Consider the following 21,683-nt stretch of genomic DNA (forward strand, 5'->3'; position numbering starts at 1 on the left):
TATTTTGTACAAGATAGACGTATTTTTTGTGAATATAAAAATATGTTCGCGATATATATTTTTAATAAAATATTAAAAATAAAAATAGTTTTTATTTTTCTAAAACAATTAAGTAGTTACCTACCTTAAAATGCATTTCGAATTTAGATAATTACTTACCTTAAATTCTAAAGGAGGACCGCAAGGGTAGTAAACAATACTTATCTACTTTTATTATAATATGTTACAATAAAATACAATTAAGTTATAAATAAATGAATAACTAAACACTATCTATAAGTATAAATTACATTTAAATGTCTAATAGGCCTGGAGATACTGACACAAAATTCTTGGTCATTTGTGCCAGTATGGCGGTTCTTCTTCTAATTACGTAAAGGCAAAAAGGAAAATGATGGTCTTGCGCTCGCACCGACTATCCAAACGCGTGGGCGTTAATCGAACCTGTCGGATAAATAACGAGTGTCGAACGATTTGTTCCACAAAAATGCTTCTAATTTCAGATAGTCGAAAAAAAATAAGTAGGCGAAAGCGTAATGCCATAGGTACTTGTCGGGTGCGGCTTACACCCCGCTATACCGACGCGAATACGTTAATTTTAATAAAAAAATTGAACCATTTGTACCAGGCTAATTTTTGCATAGCTAATCATCTTTGAGTAGCCATTCACGAAAATCACCTTGCCATACTTTTCCGACAGGTCCCAAAGGCCGCCATACCACTGCAAAGCTGTATTTTTGTTTCGCCAAACGATTTCGATTTACGAACGTATCACGGGGAGTGCTCTGAGAAATTGTTAGGAATCATACCACCTGCAACTTTTCGCCATCATCCCACGCGAAAAATATACCATCCTCATCACCTTGATGAGTGGCAGTCCTCCACCGTGCGTTTCTCGCGTAACTTTCTGCCGCGCACTGTAAAACTCTGGAACAAACTGTCACCGGCAGTATTTCCGGACCTATACGACCTGCAAACCTTCAAGAAAAGAGCGTATTCCCCCTTTTAAAAGACCGGCAACGCACCTTCAGCTCTTCTGATGTTGCTAGTGTCCATGGGCGACAGTAGTTGCTTTCCATTTTTCATTCGTTTGCTCGTTTGCCCCTTATTTCATAAAAAAAACCTAAAGACCTTTCTAGTTTTCTCTATATGACTAATGAGGTACACCGCACTCTTGAGTCTAGATTATTTATTATACTTATAATGAAATAATTATATTCATAAATAAATTTATTGTTGAAGAATACAGACATCCCCATTGTTTGTCAGTGATAGGTTTTATCAATAAAACTTTTAGGGAAAAGAGATTTCGAATTCACAAAAGGTATAATGAGCTGCGATTAAAAAATGACTAGCCGTCACAAAGGCAACCCCAGAGTCAGATATACAAAGGGTAATCTGTGCAAAGTGGCCCTAAATTAATATAAAACGCCTCCCTTCGCAGCAGGGCGCATTAGGTACCCTCAAAGCAGCGACCAATAGCGTCCCTAGTTTCGATCTACGTCACGCGCTTGACAGTTGTTATTGATAGATTTAAAGATGGCACCGCGATCCTATTGTCTGTTATTATTATTATTAATAAAAATGTCCCTGTTCTGAGCATTAATATAATAGCACACCCTCCAGATACTCATCTTTATGATGGCACAATTATAATATCCTATTGTGTATCATATTTATTAATATTTCATATTTTTCATGATCGTTAGGGATGCTGCTTTATTATATTGTATGGTTGTTTATTGTACAACCAAATATTCAGATTTGTGGTTAATTCGACCAATTCACTCATGAAATTAATTAAAATTTGAAAGTTTAAGAAATTACTTATCATAAAATTTTTAATTAATTAGTCCGTTTCTCAAAGGATATTTTATTTGATAAAAATTGCACTATTTTATTTTTTATTAACAAAAAAGCACTTGGACTATTTTTTATATCTAACACTAATAAAATTGTGTAACAAACAAGTTTTAGCAAAACGCAGTTCTTACTTAAAAGAAATAACGCTCGACATCGTTTTCTCTACATTTTTCCATAAAATAAAAATCGCCCAATATTTTTTTTCGCCAAAAATTAGCGCCCCGTTCATCAATATCTGGCTGTATCACAAACAGGCGGAGTCTCCCCACACCCCTATCACGGGGCTGCGCGCGAGTCATTTCGGGATCGCGCATCGCTGATACAACTACGGAAAGTGTGTGTGTTGTGGTTTTTTTTTAAATTTTGGTAAGTTTTTTTTATAATTTTTTATTGTGTTTTGAAACTAAGTACCTACCTATGTACATTATTTCTGTTTGATGACCATTGCGAATTTATTTGATGTGCTGCGAATTTTTATCTGACTTCCGAAAAGGACATTATAAATTATAATTTATAAGATGCTCGGCTGTATTATATTTAATATTATAATGGTTAATTATTTCTGTTATATTTACAATAAAACTAGATGTCCCGCGCGGCTTCGCCCGCGTAAATTAGGAATTTTACGGAAACCGGATATTTTCCCATAAAAATAGCTCTTATGTCCCTACTCCCTTCACTTGGTTTACTCTATATCTGTGCCAAATATTGCCATAAAAATTGCTCCAGTAGTTCGTAATTTCTAATATTTCCCCCGTTTTTCCCACATTTTCCTGAGTTTCTTCGGTCGTATTAGTTTTAGCGTGATAATAAATAGCCTATAGCCTTATTCGATAAATTAACTATCTTACATACTCTCAGTTCAAGCAAATATACTCTCAAGCAATATTAAGTATCGATTTTTTTTAATTATCGCTTGACAAACTCGAGTCTCGATCTAAAAGACTATGCAAAGTACCAATAACAGGGTCATTATAGGCTCATAAGTCATAACCATGAGACGATGTATGGTATAAAATGGTAGTGATGATGATGATGATGATGAATGTAATTTGCGTAGTAGCATATGCTTTCCGTTCTTAAAACAACGCCGAATTTCCCAAACTTGTATCTATAAAGAATCAGGAGTTCTCTCAGCACCTTCCGAACCACGGTATACCAGGTATACCTCGCTGCAAAATCATGCTTAGAATACTTCTCACGAAACCGAAGTCACCACATGTTTCCATATAAATTTTGAGGAGTTCCCTCGATTACTTATGCATCCTTCATCAGATCACCACTTTTGTGAATATAATACCAAATTGGGATGATACCACATATACCAAAAGAAAAATTTTGAAAATCGGTTCACAAACGGCGGAGTAAATCGCATTCAATATTATTCTAAATTGAAATAGAATAATATTGAATGCGATGATAGCGCCGTCCGCCGGATCTAATGTAAAACATTCCAAAATCAACAACTCCTTACAAATAAGAAATTAATTGAAAAAACATTTTCCAGTAGACCAAACTGTAAATCTAAACCATTCTCGAATCTCCACGAACACACACAAAAAATTTCATCAAAATTGGTCCAGTCGTTTAGGAGGAGTTCAGTCACATACACACGCACACAAGAAATATATATATTAAGATAATAACGACCCTACTCAAACATTTTATGGATTATAAACTTCAATTTATTGAAGAGTTTGACAGATAATGTATGGGACGGTATATCAAAATCTTTATTAAATTACTGTTAAGTTATTAAAATTCGTCTCAGAGCGCAATATCAAGTGACTAATTGGCATATAGCCGTATTGCTTATGTTCCTCAGTAATCATCCATTAACCTTTTCGTAGGTATGGAAATGAATAATATTACCACAATATGCCACATGCAAAACTAATATTGCCGTAGATGCTCGTTTGCTCTAATAATTATTACCTATATCATTATCGTGACTGGTGTGTTTTCTCGGTTTCTTTTATAAAAATGTTTTCTTTTAATTTGCCCAACCTAATGCTAAATAATTCCATACTGTAATATTATTAAAAAGTGTGATTGATTATCTCTGAATTAACTCTTTAAATTTGAGCAGGAAAATAGATTTACCTATAGGTTAATATATTATATTTAAACCGGTAACTCGCGTACTCTATCTGCATAGCTAGAGTTCCGGCAAGAACATAATATTATAGCACAGTTTTTATCATGCAACAATGTACAGTTTTCACGATAACAAAGTTAGCTTTCATTTAAAAAATAAGTCATATGTAATTGAAATATTTATGGTCATACTTACACAGTTATTATACTCGTAAATAGGATATCGTGTAGGTACCTATTCGTAACACACATCCTTTAGGTGACATAAAATATTATGTCCCTAAACTTGGTATGATATTAATGTGTTTTTTGGAAGGAACTTTGTAAGTATAGCTCTGTAAGAAAATCAGTCTGCTTACAAGGTTTTCACTATTCAACCCCCACACAGCGTTCATATCAGCGTTTCAAACAAATGTTTAGATGACATCGTAAACGGGAACGGGAACTATAAGGAGCAAACTATTTTCTTCATCATCACCCTTATCATCGTCTAAGAATTATTAATGATTGTTTTGCATAATAACAGTCTAACTGCATAATATGTGTTATGTTTTTCTCTATTCCACTCGATAAACAATAATGTTTCTAAAATCTAGTTGATCCTGCAAATCTTGTATTGCCATAATGCTTGAGCTAACTGTTTAAGTTATTAAATAGTTATTAAATAAATTAATAATAAATTATAAATTACGTAAAAGGTAGATATATCAGGTATATTTTCGATGGGCGCGATTCAGGACTTTAATTTTTCGGTATTTAATATGATACACCGTCATTTCTAGAATTAATGTTGGACGAATGTCAGACTTACTGATAAGCACACAATTTTTGACAAAATCTGTTCAGCTGCTAAAATTAACCTGGAATACTGAAGAACGTGTACTACGTCTACGCCAGTATTTTTCAACCTGTGGGGATATATTTAGCAGAAAATTTTTAAGAAATAGATAATATATTATATGTAATATTCAAACACATACTGGATAAAATCAAAGGGTGGGGGGGTCTCGAAATGTTTTTACACCAAGTGGATAGCGTCATAAAAAGGTTGAAAAACACTGGTCTACCCTATCAGAATCGCGAAAATCGGCACGTCGGACGACGCGCGACGGCCATTCCATTGCAATTTGCAATCGACTCTTTTCCACGCTCTACCATGGTAATTATTATTGTTCATCAAGCAAGCTGTGGAGCAGTATTAGCTTGGTATTAGGTTTCTAAGGCTGCGGTAGGTCTCAGACGATTCACACAAAAAATATATCAAGTATGCGGGTACTACATGTCTAAACTTTACTACAGCCCCGTCAAGTTTTCTTACAAAAATTTTAAATAAGTAAACTTGATACATGATGCCCTTATTCCTTTTTAGATTTCCGTACCCAAAGGGTAAAAACGGGGCCCTATACGGGGTAAAGACTTCGATGTCTGTCCGTCTGGGCGTCTGTCCGCCTGTCCGTTCGACCGCCTGTCTCCAAGCTGTAACTCAAGAACCGCTATAGCTAGACTTCTGAAAAAAATCACAGATTATGTATTTATGTTGCTGCTATAACAACAAACTAGCTGTTTGACCAATTATATATATACAAGAATCGCTCGTTTAAAGATAAAATATATATTAAATCCCATACAACAAACGTGATTTTTGGCCTGATTAATTGAACGTGATTAATAATGGTAGCAGGTATAAGGCAGATGATATACTCACAATATTCCTTATTATAGAGTATTTGTACTTAATTAATTAATAATAAAAATAAAATAAAATTTAAGGGATTTATTTTTCTCATATAAAAAACACAATTTTTCGCTAACTTTTGCTCAATAACGGTACGGAACCCTCCATGCGTGAGTCCGACTCGCACTTGCCCGATTTTTTTCATTTTTCATGGCAAATCCAACGCTTAGGACTTGTAGATAGATTTTTTTTTATAATTACAGTTTACAGCCTTTACCGCGCTATTTTTGTTCGTTTTGTTAGTTTTGACTATTTAGTATTTTCTTCTAATTCTAACAAAATCGTCCAAGTGTGAGTCGGACTAGCAAACGAAGGGTTCCGTACCTTTACAGAGCAAAATTAGGCCAACAATTGTGTTTTTTTTTATGGGAGCTCCCCTTTGATTTTTATTTTATTTTAATATTATATTAAAGTACATTATTATATTATAATTAAGGACTTTGTGAAAATTTCATGTTCCTACCTGTTGCCATTATTGATATCGAGAAAAAAAAGCCAAAAAAATCACGTTTGCTGTATGGGAGCTCCCCTTAAATATTAATTTTATTCTGTTTTTAGTAGTTATTTCTTGTAAATTTTCACAGATTGTGTATTTCTGCTGCCGCTACAGGCAGCAGAAATACACAATCTGTGAAAATTTCGGAAGTCTAGCTATAGCGGTTCTTGAGATACAGTCTGAAGACAGACAGACAGACGGACATCGAAGTCTCAGTAATAGGGTCCCATTTTTACCCTTTGGGTACGGAATCCTAAAAATTTCGTACCCAAAGGGTAAAATCGAATCGAACTTCTTTTAAAAACACTAAAACGAATATTGTTATAAATTAGTCTATGTTATAAATAACAAGGTGTTATTTTCCTAAGCTCAAGTCTCTCAGTTGCCATTAGCAGATTGAAAGCCATTGTAAGCTGAGCTTTAGCAATAAGAGTTTTTTGCGCTTTAGTTACCGACTATGATATCCTTCATTTGTTTCTTATCAGATCAGCCCACAGCTAATTTGGGAACAACATCAAAATGCGAAAGTGTGTCTGTCTGTCTGTTATCTTTTCGCACCGCTTTGCCGTTTAAAACCTGATGGTTTAATGGTGGTATGGAGATACTTTGAGTCCTAGCCCCGGGAAAGGACATAGGTTACTTTTTATCCCGAGAGAATATATTTTTGGCGCAACGGAGTTGCGGGCGTCAGCTAGTTTATGATAATAATGCCTGCGTTGTCAAGCATAAGCTTAATTTTTTTCTAAATTACTACAAAATTATAAAATGTTGTAGTAATTTAAGTAGTAAAAATATGTGGCTCTTGACTTGGAGAATATGGCGTTGGAAGTTGGAACAAAAAAAATGTTTTTTATGTTTTGTAATAACAATGCAGGCTAGATCACCAGATTGTCTGATAAGCAATGATCCTTGTGCTGATTTATAGTCATTTTGTAAAATTATTTAGGTTACAATTAAAAAATCGAATTACCCGTGTGCTTTAACGATATTATACGGTACTCACGCACGACAAGTTCCGTATATCCGTTATAGAGCAAAAATAGGCCAAAAATTGGGATTTTGTATGGGAGCCCCCATAAAATATATTAATTTCAGTTTGTTTTTAGTAAATATTTGTTATTATAGCGGCAACAGAACTAGATAATCTGTGAAAAGAAGTCTAGCTAAAGCGGTTCTTGAGATACATCCTGGAGACAGACATACAGACGGAGAGACAACGAAGTCCTAGTAACAGGGTCCCGTTTTTTGGGGACATACTACATATTATATACCGAAAAAAATTTGAATGATCATGGTTGTACAGTTTTTAACCGACGACCAAAAAGGAGGAGGGTATATGTTTGGCTATGGATATTTTTTTTTATTACAAACGCAAACATACACATGAATCATTCTCTTAAAATTGATGAATGATGATGATTATTAATTTAAACATCTACTTGCGACTGCGCTTGTAAATTTACACATCCAGCGTACCTAAGAGTTAGGTACTTATGGTTACTTTGACGACCTCTGTGGCTCAGTAGTTGAGCATGTTGTCAGCGCTCAAGCCGGGTCGCGGGTTTGAATCCCGCAGATGGAACAAAAAGTTTACTATGTTCTTGTCTTGGATGTGTATTAAGTACCTATGTGTACATAATATCATTAAAATCTTGTATATGTACTTATATAGTAATACACGTATTAAGTATTATATTTCCGTTGTCTGGTAGCTGGTACCCGTAACACAAGACAAGTCCTTCAGGTACCTACTTACTTACCACGGGGCCAGGCCAGACTAGTAGGGTACAGGGGTGTGAAGCGTCCATAGATATTATCATTTATTACTACGAGTATTTCTACGAAGTCCTAAAAAGTCTACGGTTGTACAGCGGTGCTAGCTGTGAAATTTTTAGGGTCCTCTATAATCTCTATAGTTTCTACTAACTACGGAACTCTCTGACGCAGCGTAAAATCCATTTCAAAATTGAAAACGATAACGACGATTGGTGTTTATTTTCTCAATTAGTTTTCACCCACTTATCAAGGCGTAAAACTCATAATATTCTTTGGACATGGCTTTTAGCACTTTCATTAACTTCGTAATAAAACAGCAGTAATTTCACGCTGGTCCAGTATATTTTGTTGTTCACTCTTTTACCAGAAGCAAAGTTTTGTAACTGACGCTAAAAACTGAAGTAGGAGGTAAGTTATTAGTAGGTAACTACTCGTATAGTTGTCGCCTGCAACCGTTGCGCAGAAATAAGTTTATCACGCGGGAACCGTACATTTTTCCGGGATAAAAGTATTATATGTCCTTTCCCGCCGCGATTTCTAGAATCTCCATACCCAGCAAAATCAGATCTGCAATTTGGGCGTAAAGAAGTAATAGACTAAAATATAAAAGACGTACACGACATATTAGTATGGATATGGAAGTATGGATCACTACTCGCTGTAGGAGAGTCTAGAGAGCAGCGATCTAATTGAATTGGCCAGCCAACTTGACGCCAAGGCCCGATCTTTACTTCCATACTCGTAATTAATCTTTTCCAAAGATTTAATTACAATAGATGAATTAAGTTTAAGCGAGCGTTCTATTATGCATACTTTTCTTATTTAGGTACGTCTTTATTTTGAAAGAATATTTCGTATTGAGCTTTTACAATAATAGATGATCCGGTGAACTTCGAATTACTTTCCTTCTAATATCAACGTTCCCTGAACTTCCACTTCAAGAATAGCCCAATTATAGCGCACTAGCGGCCAGGTCGCGGCAGACATCGAGAGCTTGGTGTGGCCGCTAAGGGCCAAGGGCGTACCCAGGATTTAGCATACCTCTTTCGAGAAGATGGTCGATCTGGTATATTGAAACAAAAATTCATGAAAATTTACTTTTGTTAATCTGACTGTAAATATTATATTTTGCTCCCAACACTTCATTTTGCGCAAAGTGTGACACGTTTTTAATTACCACTTGCCAGGAAAATTAACGTTTATTTTATCTTCTCTTCTATCTCAGAGACATTAAAATATGATGATCTTAATTACCTAGTACATGATGATTTCGACATAGACTTAATACATTTTCTTTCAAACTCTTGATTAAATTAAAATTAATCAATAAATCTCTGTAAGGCCGTTGATCCCTTGATTTGATCAGGTACTTGATTTGTCTCGAATCTCCTCATAGTACGATTACTAAGTAGTATGAGGTCGAGGCTCTCCTTTTTGAAACGATTTCAACAACAAACGAACAAGATACAGAAGTCAGAAAGTCCTTACGCTGCGTCCAAAAATTGATGCAAGATTATCTTTTTTGCGCGTACTGACTAAATATTTTGTGTTAAGCGAAAGTTGTATTATGAACTAAATATAATATACCGGCCGAAATATTTTTTGCCCATCGCAATTTCAAAAGCAAGAAGCTACCGACTTTCCGACGTTATTATTGTCCGCTTTTGTTACTAACCCTCGGGTGCGCACCGGGCTCTTTCGACCGGCTCAGATGATCCGTCCTTTTGTACCTCGTACTTATCTGGATTATCCCAACATAATTACCTGTTTTGCGAAACTATAATTATGGTTAGAAAAAACAACTTTTACAACTAAATGTCCGACAACCAAACAAAGGAGTGTCAAATGTAAGTATAGCTACTGTACGCGAAATTATTTTAGAAAGGATGCTATAATAAATAATAAAACTATTACACCTCAGCTCAATTCTCCGAAAGTTGCAGTCAATAACTAAAAGTATTATGCTAGCTTTAAAAAGAGACTGGAAAACTTAATCTTACTTATTTTACTTAAAACTCAAACTTTTGAAACAATCTTATCCTAAAAACATTCATTCCATTATATCACACATAAGAAATTGTATTTATATTACAAATAAAATATTTTCCCACACATTTAAATGGTATTGCGAATTGGGATATTGATTAGTATAAAAAATAATAAAACGTTAACCACTCATAAGGTCGTTGTATAAAAGCCATTTAGTTTAACAAGTGGTCCTAGAACAATATGAATAATGAACAAAATTACAAGGAGCTCTCAGCTTTATGGCGAAAAGATGTCAGCAACAATAGTGCTTTATTTCATACATTTGTTGCGAATTGCTACTTCTTTTCTTATTCTTCTCTTTTTTGTTAATAACTTGTAGGGCTCTTCAAAACCTCAAGTGATAAGACTTTCACAATATCAAATTCGCACGTACCTACTGTGTGAACAAATTTCACATAATGCCGCATTGGTCTTCTTATTTGTTCATCTATGAAATTGTTATTTTCTTATGTTTCGTTGTTAAATTAGAGGAAACCATGATAAATTAAGTGCTTATTATATTATTTATTTGTTTTCAGAATATTATGTCTTGACAAAGAAACTGAAATGGAGATGCAGTCAATTCCCGCGTCATCAAGTAAGTATACTTATGTGGCGCACACACGATTCGCCTAAAAATCCTGCATAGCACTATCGAAGTTTCGGAGAACGGCAAGATATTAATATATTATGTATGTAGATTGTAGGTATACGACGTCTGAAATGACGTCAGTGGGCCTGACCGAGCATAAGGCCCAATTCACACCGGATCGGCAGCGGCCGGCAGCGGCGCGAAGAGCACTTTTAGTGTGAAATAATTTTAAACTTTATTTACATACTACTTATCAACTACTAGTATCGCTTGAAAACTTTTAAAGTGCTCGAGGTGCCGCGCGATCGTCGGCGGAAAGTGCTCGCGGCTTCCCGGGACCGCGCGCGACGTCGCGAGGCGCCGCGAGCACTTTCCGCCGACGGACGCGCGGTGCACAGTGGATCGAAAATCGAGTATCATAGACATAAGAACTTGAATTTGCAGATGTCATTTTTTTGGGCTGAAATATGGTCTCCTAGTTGTTATTACATAATAAAATGTAAAAAGACGCAGCTACGTGTAATGATAAGGGAGTTACAATCATTTAACAAAAAAACAATAGAATATGTCAAGTAGTTCCAGACAATTTAATTTAATTCAGTTGGAAGTTTTAAATTGTTACTGGGGACACTGGAAAAAGAGAGGGTTGATACATTATATCACCATTATCATTTCAGTCTTCTTTCTTTTTGAATTAAGTTTTTAATTAACCAAAATAAAGTACCAATGGACAGATTTTAATTAACCAAAATGTAGTACAAATGGTGCCGTAATACAAAAATGCCAAAATGTGAGTAATAATTAGTACTATAATAGTGTGTGAGGATATAACGGCCAACCATGCGATAATATGCTCATTTTTCATGTCGGCTCCATACTAAAATTTCTTAAAAAAAATATTACTCCCTTATTATTACACGTAGATGAGTCTTTTTACATTTTATTATGTAATAACAACTAGGAAAACATGTTTCAGCCCAAAAAAAGACATCTGGAAATTCAAGTTCCTATGTCTATGAAACTCGATTTTCGATCCACTGTGCGGCGCTCTGAAGGTAGTGCGGCCGCCAGCGGCCGCCCGCGGCGACGCGAGCCGGCCTCGCCGCGCCTCTTCGCGCCGCTGCCGGCCGCTGCCGATCGCGTGTGAATTGGCCCTAACACCTCGCTCGGTCGCCTTGCCTGTCTTCCTTTGTCGCCACCACGCTTTTTCCTACTGTATGACATTTTTCATACTTTTAATAACTCTAGTAAAAACAGCCGTTGGATTGTGAACTTAAAATAAACGTGTTACTAAAGTACAGATATTACAATTTCATCAATTAACTATACTTATGCACTTACTCATGATGCGTATTTAGATGACATGTTAGGGCTAATTTGACCATGTCGGTATTCCCACGAGTACATTAGCGCATCTGCCTCCGCTCTCACCCTCTCAATCCCATGACAAAACGTGATAACGATACTAGCTATTTGTTATTATTATTAATGATGTTCTTATTAAAATGTGAATATCGCGAAACTGTTTTCTTTTAAAATCTTAGGAAAATTTATTATTAAATTTATAAACCGTTTATTTTAATAAAAAAAATATTCTCAATTAATATTAGCACCTTTTTGCTTTCATAGACACCATACACATACATAAAACCAAGAGAAACGTTAATGTTTGGGATACTAAAATATAAAAATCATGAACTTGCTGTATAGTGCTCCAAGGCTTTAAATGAACGTGTACGGGGCGCTGCTGGTAAAGGAGAACTATCAAAAATATGTCAAAAATGACGTTTTTGTATGATAGAAGCTTAATAGTTCCTTTTCTCGTCACGTTCATTTAAAGCCTTGTCGAGCTGTAAGTCCCATTTTCAGTTGAAATAAAAAAATTATATATACATTGTTTATTTATTATTTTTGCACTCTTCTACAAGAGACATGAAATATAAATTAATATAATTTATTGCTATAAAAAAATAAAAATAAAGTCAAACATAGCCAGCAGAGGCTGCGAGTCTCTTTTATTTCCATGGCTCATCTTTAAAAATCTTTATTAAAAAATATTATATTAAACTTTGTACTGCACGAACTGTTCCTATTTTAAAAAGGTGATCTTGTCAATGGGTCAATGAGTCTTGTCCATTAAAGTAACATAACAGTAGTTTTAAGTAATAGCTGACAATAAAAAATTTGTCATAGGTACATGCATAAGTATGTAAAAAATTAAAATCCTCTCTTTTAAGTCGGTTAAAAAACTATCGACGCATCGTTCAAACGTGGGAACACTAACTGCGTGATGATGTGCTAATAAATACGAGAGCATCTCATTCCCTATCGGGGGTAATTAATATCTGGCTGTTTTGTTATCCGCATGTCACGCAACTGGGGCGGTGGGTACAGGTGACCGCTCGCACGCAGCGGGGGGTTTGATTGCCATCGTTAAACAAACCGTTGATTTTGTTAATGATATGATGCTTAATGAAATGATTCACCCATCCAATATTAATGAAATATGAATGTGTTGTGGTTCATAGATCAGATAAAATACAGTGCAAAAAACTTAGGTAGAGAAAAAGAAAAATAAAAGGTTTTACCTAACAATAAATTTCATCCTTAATATGTGTTCAGTACCTACATCATTAGACTTAAATTTTTTTGGGGTGTGACAATTTTAAGATTTCCATTCTTTCGATTTCGGAATGGTTGTATTTGGTACTACTAATATATATATTCTGTGGTTGTACGTAGTAAAACAATAGCGGAAAAAGTTGACTTGTATCCGAGCTATAACGATCAGAAACGCTCACACAATTTCGTTAAGACGAACCCATTTGTTGTGAGCCTCCACTTCTTAGCTTTTATTTTATTGTCTATAATGGGTTTTTTATTTCGCCATACATTCGACACCGCGCTTCCTGCCTCGCAAGTGTACCCATTCATGTGCACCGTTTAATTCGGAATGTCTTATTGAATGGAAGTGCCTTTGTGCCTTTTCGACTGGGCTATGTTTGGATGTGTATTAATACAGACGTATTATCTTGTGCTTTACTGTTGTTCCGTGGGACCGTGTTGAGGCTCGAACAAAACATTTCAAATGTGCGATTTTTATAAAGGGATTTTTTGTAGGCGTCTTGTCGCGTATTTTAATATTTTTATAACGTTATTAAATCGTTTGACCATAAAAAGTTTTCGCCCAATAGAGTAAGGTACTTACATAATTTTGTATTGGACATTAAGAAATTATAAATTTATTTTAAATAAAGCAAGTTCAATATAGCTTAATTTCATATTATATTACAGCAGTTTTTGACCCACTATTTATTAGATTTCTGATCACTGTTACTTGATAATAAAATATGGAGTGTTTCAAATTTATTTAACACTTTATCCTTCTAACCCTAAAAAGTTACACATAAAATGGCTGAAAGTAATCGAGTGCAGTGATGATTTATGACCGGGAGGAGTTTTGTTAGGGGCGGGGTCTGAGCGACCCCACTCAACACCGCAGTGTCAACTGTCAACTGAACACGGCAAAGATTTATTGCGTGATTGTATGTACTTATTAAATAAAATGTGATTTTGCTATCTAACTGCCGCACTCAGAGTGGAACATCTACCAGAATCTGATGGCAAAAAGTGAGAAATTAAATTGACTCTACCAATACCGGACTAATTGGAATAAAACATTTTGATCCTTTTTTTTCCATAAAGCGGCTTATTCTGTGTGTGAAACATGCAAATATATTAAAATTTATCCAATGATCAAGGATATTTTTTGAAAATCTGCCGTCAAAATTTGCCATCAGATTCTGGTAGACCGTTTCTCTATGAACTATAGTTACGTATTAAAAACTTAAAAGGGCCTGTTTCACCACTTCCTGATGAAGTGCCGGATAGGCTATCCACAACTTTTTTGACAGATTCTCCATACTATATCTGTCAAGTTAAGCGGTGAATAGCCTATCTAGCACTTATCAGGAAATGTGACATATTAAAGGTCTGTTTCACCACTTTCTGATAAAGTGCCTATTAGGCCATTCACAACTTTTTTGACAGATTCTCCATACTTGATCTGTCAAGTTAATTGGTGAATAGCCTTATCAGGAAGTGGTTACACAGGCCCTTAGTCCCATACATTATCTGTAACTCGTCATTAAAATAAAGGTTAGGTACCGTAGGTAATCATAATTCTGAGTACGGCGGTAAGACAACAGCTTTCCTAATACGACTCTGCAAATTCTATGTTACATACAGCTACAGGGTGTAAAATTTTTTTGGTCTCTCAGCGCTGCTACTTTTACAGTGAACTCTACAAGGAACACATACACACCCTAAAGTGTTATCACTTAGTTTTGTTACACATTGTATATATTTATTTGCTTTTAGGTAGGTACAATTATTTCACCATCCTTGGCGTTGCTATTTTACCCAAAAAAAAAAACAATATTTTTTATAGTTGCGTGCAAAATAATTCATTCAAAATGTATAATTTTCCCAGGTCGCATCCTCTACGACGTACCTTGCGCGGTATGTCGGGACCACTCTTCGGGCAAGCACTACGGCGTGTTCGCTTGCGACGGCTGCGCAGGCTTCTTCAAACGCTCCGTACGACGGGACAGGCGATACGCCTGCAAGGCCAGAAACCCTGGCCTCTGCCTGGTGGATAAAGCCCATAGGAACCAGTGCAGAGCTTGCCGACTGGCGAAGTGTATTGATGTGGGCATGAATAAGGATGGTAAGTATTTCTAATGCTCGCTCTGCAATTAATACGGAATTAACTATTTACGTTCGTCCTGTGAGCTCTACATAACATAAACTTTGCATTTGCAGACTTTTATGCTCTCGTTTTTAATATCAATACTTACAATTTTGATATCAGTCATATTTTTTATTTTATTTTTCCGTTTTAAATGTTTTGCCATATCAATCCGAAACTCTACAAGATAAATCTCCACAATGGCTCATTGGTTTTAAACTTTCAGCGGTGCAGCACGAGCGCGGACCAAGGAACTCAACAATCAGACGTCAGATGGCCTTATTCCTAAAGGATCCGCTTCCATCTTCGGACATATCCGCCCCAGTCCCGCCTATATTAGACTTAGCCGTGCCTAAGCACACGATTCTCACGCCGCCGCCGATGTCCTTGTTTCATCCGTATCACGCATATAGTAGACTGAGCTTGATGACGTCACCTATGACGCCATGTTCCTTGAAGGCGCCTTCGCCTCCCCCAATAACCGCCTCTCTGCTGAGTCCCGCAGACCCTGAAGCATTGTGCGAGGCAGCAGCACGATTACTCTTCATGAACGTGAAATGGACCAAAAGCGTACCCGCCTTTGGCTCCCTGTCCCTCTCTGACAGATTATTATTATTAGAGGAGTCCTGGAGAGACCTCTTCGTAATCGGGTCGGCGCAGTTTCTCTATCCTCTCGACTTGAATATACTGAATGCAAAAAATCCAAGAATCGATGCAAGTGATGTTGAGGAATTCCAGAATATTCTAAAGGAATTGACCAGAATGCATCCAGACTCAAACGAGTATGCGTGTCTACGGGCAATAGCGCTGTTCCGGACCAGCCCGGTGGAGAAAAATGTTACAGGCAGCCCGAATCAGACGGAAGTCAAAAGGCTGCAGGATTTGCCAGCCATAGCTGCGTTACAAGATCACTCACAAGTTGTACTGAATGAGGTAAGAGAAACTTATTTAAACATTGCTTTGTAAATTATTTATGTAAAGGCGGCAAAATTCAATTTAATAAAATTAACAGTTAAATTTTTTAATTAAATGCTTGTCTCTGTAACAATACTCTACTATTTTAGTAAGTACTATTAAATAAACATCCGAGTAAATTATGTTAATGAGTACATATAGCTTTTAAAATAAAATGTTAACACAAAATCTTTAACAAATTATTATTTTCACGATTTTGATTCAATTAAGTACATGAAATGATAATGATTCAAATTTATTTTAGTAGGTAATTAATCTAACCTTAAACGGATCATGCTGTAGAAACTTACACATTACATATTACATAACCATGGGTCCGTGAGACAAAACATGATGATTAAAGCTTGTCCGCTGTAAAGTCGACCCTCGTAGCATACTCGTAGCATATAAAATGTATGCTACGAGTATGCTACGAGTGTCGACTCCAGCAACGGTCAAGCTAAAATTACACTTTATACAACGGCTGTTTTGTTCCAGTACACTACTCGCATGTATCCGGTGGACTCTACACGTTCAAGTCGACTTCTTCACGTGCTTTCGACGATAAGAAGAGTATCAAGTAACACAATAGTAGAACTGTTCTTTCGTACTACCATTGGTGACATACCAATAGAAAGGATAATAAGTGATATGTACAGATCGGGTAAAGACTCGTGACGATTAAATAAATCTTAATTTATGTGAATTATGTGTGCTTATTGATTTTTAATAAAACGTAGGATACTAATAATAATTATGAATCCTGAAAATGTATGAAACCAAATTAGTTAGATTGTTTATTCAAGCTAAGCACTTTCGAAATAAAGGAATAGAAGTCACCCAAATAAATAGTAGGTATCTAAGTAGGTAGGTATACCTACCAGGGAATATATCAATATTGGATATTGTATGTTTCAGACGAAGTATTAGTCAATTAGACCAAGACCGATTAATTTTTAAAACAAAAAAAAATTATAGAAGGATGAAACCCATTAGAATAGGAGGAGAATATTATTATAAAAATTAAGAGAAAAATAATTTACGGAAGGTCGGGAAGGGTGTGGGGGGGGGGAGGTTTTAAGGGCAAAAATGGTTCATCGCGATTTCCGGCAAAACTAATAGGTATTCCTATGAAAATCGATTTATAATATTCTCCTCCTTTTCAAATGGTTTCATCCTACTATTTCTTTTATTATTTTTGAAGGTATCTTACACTGGTCTAAATAGTCATAGAAGCATATAATAATGTTGTAAATAGATAATTAATTGTAAAAACTTAAATCTAAAATATACCTTTATTGGGACCAATGTACTTACTTATTAATTTTTAGGACCTAAATTATTATAGTAGGTAGGTACTAGGGCTGCAACTCGCTACTCTTAATAATATTATATCACCGCATAATATTTTGTGATTGTTAGCTAATAATAAAATTTTAAATTATTCTTAGTCCATATTGTACGGGAGCTCTAGAACATTTTTTTATTACTATCAAGCAATTTTTTGTAAGTAGCTTCATTTTGATAAGACGAACAACATTTTTATTGGCGAAAAATCTCGAAAGTTGTAGCTAACCTCTGTTAGCTACAACTTTCCGTCTCCACGGAAAGGATTTCATACTTTGAATAATTATTGATGGTCCTAAAGCATGGACTGTTTTATTTGTAGGACAATGTTACTCTTAAATTATATGACTATTAACCTACCAACAATAAAAAAAACCGGCCAAGTGCGAGTTAGACTCGCCCATAAAGGGTTCCGCAGCAGCAATAAGGTTTATTTTTATGAAATTAAAATAAATGTTTTTGATTTATTTTTATATTTCAGTTGATTTAATGAAAGTTAAATTAAGGTTTACCATTTATGACGTATAAAAAAACTACTTGCTAGATCTCGTTCAAACCAATTTTCGTTGGTAGTTTTTATAGTAATGTACATTATATATATTTTTTAGAATTATCATACTTTAGAAGTATTAGGGGGGACACACATTTTACCACTTTGGAAGAGTCTCTCTCGCAAACTATCCAGGTTAGAAAAAAATTTACTAGAAACCTCAATATGATTTTTAAAGACCTATCCATAGATACCCCACACGCATAGCTTAGATGAAAAAAAAATTGTTTCAGTTATACCTATGGGGACCCCTAAAATTTTTAGTAATTTTTCCATTTTTGTATCACAATCTAAATGCGGTTCACAGACTACATCTAATTACCAAGTTCCAATAGTATAGCTCGTATAGTTTCGGAGAAAAGTGGCTGTAACATACGGACGGACAGACAGACAGACAGACAGACATGACGAATCTATAAGGGTTCCGTTTTTACCATTTGGCTACGGGACCCTAAAAATCTGCTTGTTAGGGTTCCGTCTTAGGGTTCAGTAGTCAACTAAGTTTTGTTGACTACGGAATCCTATAACGGAACCCTAACGAGCTGATTTTTTGTAATATTGATAGTAGGTTATTAGTTATATAATTTAAGAGTAACATCGTCCTACAAATAAAACCAATGATATTCTATGTTACTAACGTAACAATAAAACAGTCTATATTTTAGGACCATCAAATCAAAGTATGATATCCTTTCTATCTCTGACTTTCTATCTCTACCACTTTCTAGATTTTTCGCCAACAAAAATATTGTTCGTCTTATCAAAATGAAGTTACTCACAAAAAATCAGCTTGATAGTAATAAAAAAGAAATTTCTAGGGCTCCCGTACTAATAGTATTTTTAATACTTGCAAATGCACTTAATTTATCTAGTGCTACGAATAATAAAAGTTAAAACTAAGGAAGTTTACAGTTTATATGTGTCTTTGTACCGATTCTACAAAATGTGACCCGAATTTTGTGTTGTTAATTGTCACTTCTACATAATATAACAACTTGTTATATTTTTTAGGTAAGCTTTATTTTGTCAATTTGAATGTTATGTATCGTAACTAGGTATTGCCATATTATTTTAGGTTGGGTTGCACCAATTAACTTTAACCATAACTTTAACTATAACTACAGTGCAAAATGTCAAATCTTTGGTGAAAGTTAAATATGGCGTCCAAGGACGCCATATTTAACCTCCGCTCATACGTATACCTGAAAATTTACTATGTTTTACAGTGTTATATTTTTCCTGTCGATTTTTACGGATAATTCAATTTTTTGTACCCTCAATCCTGTTACCTGTAGCTTCAATAAAAAAAATAAACGCAACAGACATCTGTAAATTTCTCCATTCCATAACTTTAACTTTAACCACGCCTCTGGTGCAACCCAGCCTAAGTGTGCGAAAAGAACCAAATTCAAAACGATTGAAGTATGAGTACCAACGATTAAGTTACGTTTCCTTCGTTTTTAGGGTTCCGTACCCAAAGGGTAAAAACGGGACCCTATTACTGAGACTTCGATGTCTGTCCGTCTGTCTGTCTGTCTCCAGGCTGTATCTCAAGAACCACTATAGCTAGACTAATGCAATTTTCACAGATTGTGTAATTGTGTATATCTGTTGCCGCTATAACAACCAATACTAAAAACAAAATAAAGTTAATATTAAAATTTAAGGGAGGCTCCCATGCAACAAATGTGATTTTTTTTAGCCTTTTTGGCTCGTAATCCACAATGGCAGCATGCAGACACTTGAAATATTCACAAAATCCTCAATAATATGTGTAGGTACTTTAATATTTAATACTTAATAAAATTAAGATAACATAAATAATTAAGGGGGCAAAAAACATTTTTTTTCCCTACTTTTGCTTTATAGTACGGAACCCTTCGTGCGCGAGTCCGACTCGCACTTGGGCGATTTTATTTTCATTTTCCTCATTCATTAGGTGGTTCATTTGGGCTGATGCTTCAGTTTCGAAATATCGGCTGTCATTTAATTTTGTTTTTGATCAGTAGGTTTATGTTAATCGTCTTATAACAGCTTTATTTTCTTAAATTACCTAACATTCTACCATTTCTACCCTATAATAATTTCAAAACATGTCGAATTCACCATTGATATAGGTAAATATTTAAAAAAAATTGGTTGTCGGTCCGTACGTTTACCTACTTACTAATTTATCGCATTTTAGACAAAATTTTTATTATTGGGTCTTACTGTAAATAAAGTTCTGTTGAAATATTATGTAGTTGGTACTTATAAATAATATATAATATTTATAATACAATGTACTTATTATTTTAATTAAACAATTGATATAATTTCCTCGTGTTCGGGTCTTTTTGCTTCTAATCATTGAGTCGTCAATATTTGATCCATTAAAAGTAAATCATTGTAGAATTATTACTGTTTAGTCGAGGTGTTGATTTGGTGTTAAGGTAATCAGTAGCGGATTTACACTAGGGGCAGTCGGGGTTGCCGGTTGGTGCCCAGGGCTTTAAATTTTCCAGGGCGGCAAAATTTTGAAAGTAGAAGAAATTATAAGTGCTATCAAAATATTTGAATAGATTTTTTTTTCATTATTATTAATTAAGTATATTATACTAGCTGTCCCGACTCCCGGCAAACGTTTCTTTGCCATATAAAGTATTTCGCCCGTATCATTTTATTGAAGTGACTAAATAAGTTTGTCACCATGGCAGCATCCATCACTACGAGTATCCCGTCGCACAAACTATGATCGCCGTCAGTCTCGAGTCTCGACTCTCGAGTTGTAATAATTTACTATTATTTATTCAACAAATGCACTTATCAATATAATAAGTACCCAGTAGCCGATTCTCAGACCCACTAAATATGCATATAAAATTTGGTTAAAATCAGTAAAGCCGTTTCGGAGGAGTACGCGGCCTAACATTGTGACACGAGAATTTTATACAGTGTGTACCAAAATAAGTGATAATACTTTAGGGTGTGTACGTGTTCCTTGTAGAGAGTTCACTGTGAAAGTAGCAGCACTGAAAGACCAATTTTTTTTTTCACTTTTGTATGTGGAAACTCCTGACGGGCTCTTGCCCATATACAAGTGAAAAAAAAATTTTCGTCTTTCAGAGCTGCTACTTTCACAGTGAACTCTCTACAAGGAACACGTACACACCCTAAAGTATTATCACTTATTTTTGTTACAAACTGTATAAAAGATTTATTTGATATTTTAGGAAATTCGACTCATGTAATATATATTTGTCAAATTGAAACGTTGTAAGTACTTAAATCATAATTTTAACACGAAGTCCTAAGTACCTAATAGTTGCACTGAACTCCGAAGGCGTAGAGCTATACCTAATTGTTACCTAGTAGGTTAATATAATATAACGATTAAACCACAGAACTTTACAAATATTTGTGGCACCATAGTCATTTTTTATCTTATCATTATCTAAACGTTAATAATATTTTCATAAACTTTTAAGTCTTTAACTTAAATGTGATGAAACAACT

The 21,683-nt window shown here is 35.0% G+C and overlaps 1 protein-coding gene across 1 annotated transcript; it reads left to right on the forward strand.

The window, feature by feature from the left end:
• Nucleotides 1-8,236: 8,236 nt before the first annotated feature.
• LOC121738784 (nuclear receptor subfamily 2 group E member 1) lies at nt 8,237-16,997 on the forward strand. Its single transcript, XM_042131023.1, has 5 exons — nt 8,237-8,375; nt 10,535-10,593; nt 15,080-15,316; nt 15,564-16,270; nt 16,790-16,997. The coding sequence occupies exons 2-5, from the start codon at nt 10,563-10,565 to the stop codon at nt 16,967-16,969; spliced, it is 1,155 nt and encodes a 384-aa protein (XP_041986957.1). The 5' UTR covers nt 8,237-8,375; nt 10,535-10,562; the 3' UTR covers nt 16,970-16,997.
• Nucleotides 16,998-21,683: the final 4,686 nt, after the last annotated feature.

Source organism: Aricia agestis, chromosome Z, assembly GCF_905147365.1.
Source record: "Aricia agestis chromosome Z, ilAriAges1.1, whole genome shotgun sequence".
NCBI classification, from domain to species: Eukaryota; Metazoa; Arthropoda; class Insecta; order Lepidoptera; family Lycaenidae; genus Aricia; species Aricia agestis.

Bases quoted from the DNA above. Each gene is read 5' to 3' on its own strand.
- LOC121738784 (XM_042131023.1), top strand. From the start codon at position 10,563: ATGGAGATGCAGTCAATTCCCGCGTCATCAA. The intron at 15,317-15,563 runs GTAAGTATTTCT...TTAAACTTTCAG, and splicing joins TGTGGGCATGAATAAGGATG to CGGTGCAGCACGAGCGCGGA. The intron at 16,271-16,789 runs GTAAGAGAAACT...GTTTTGTTCCAG, and splicing joins CACAAGTTGTACTGAATGAG to TACACTACTCGCATGTATCC.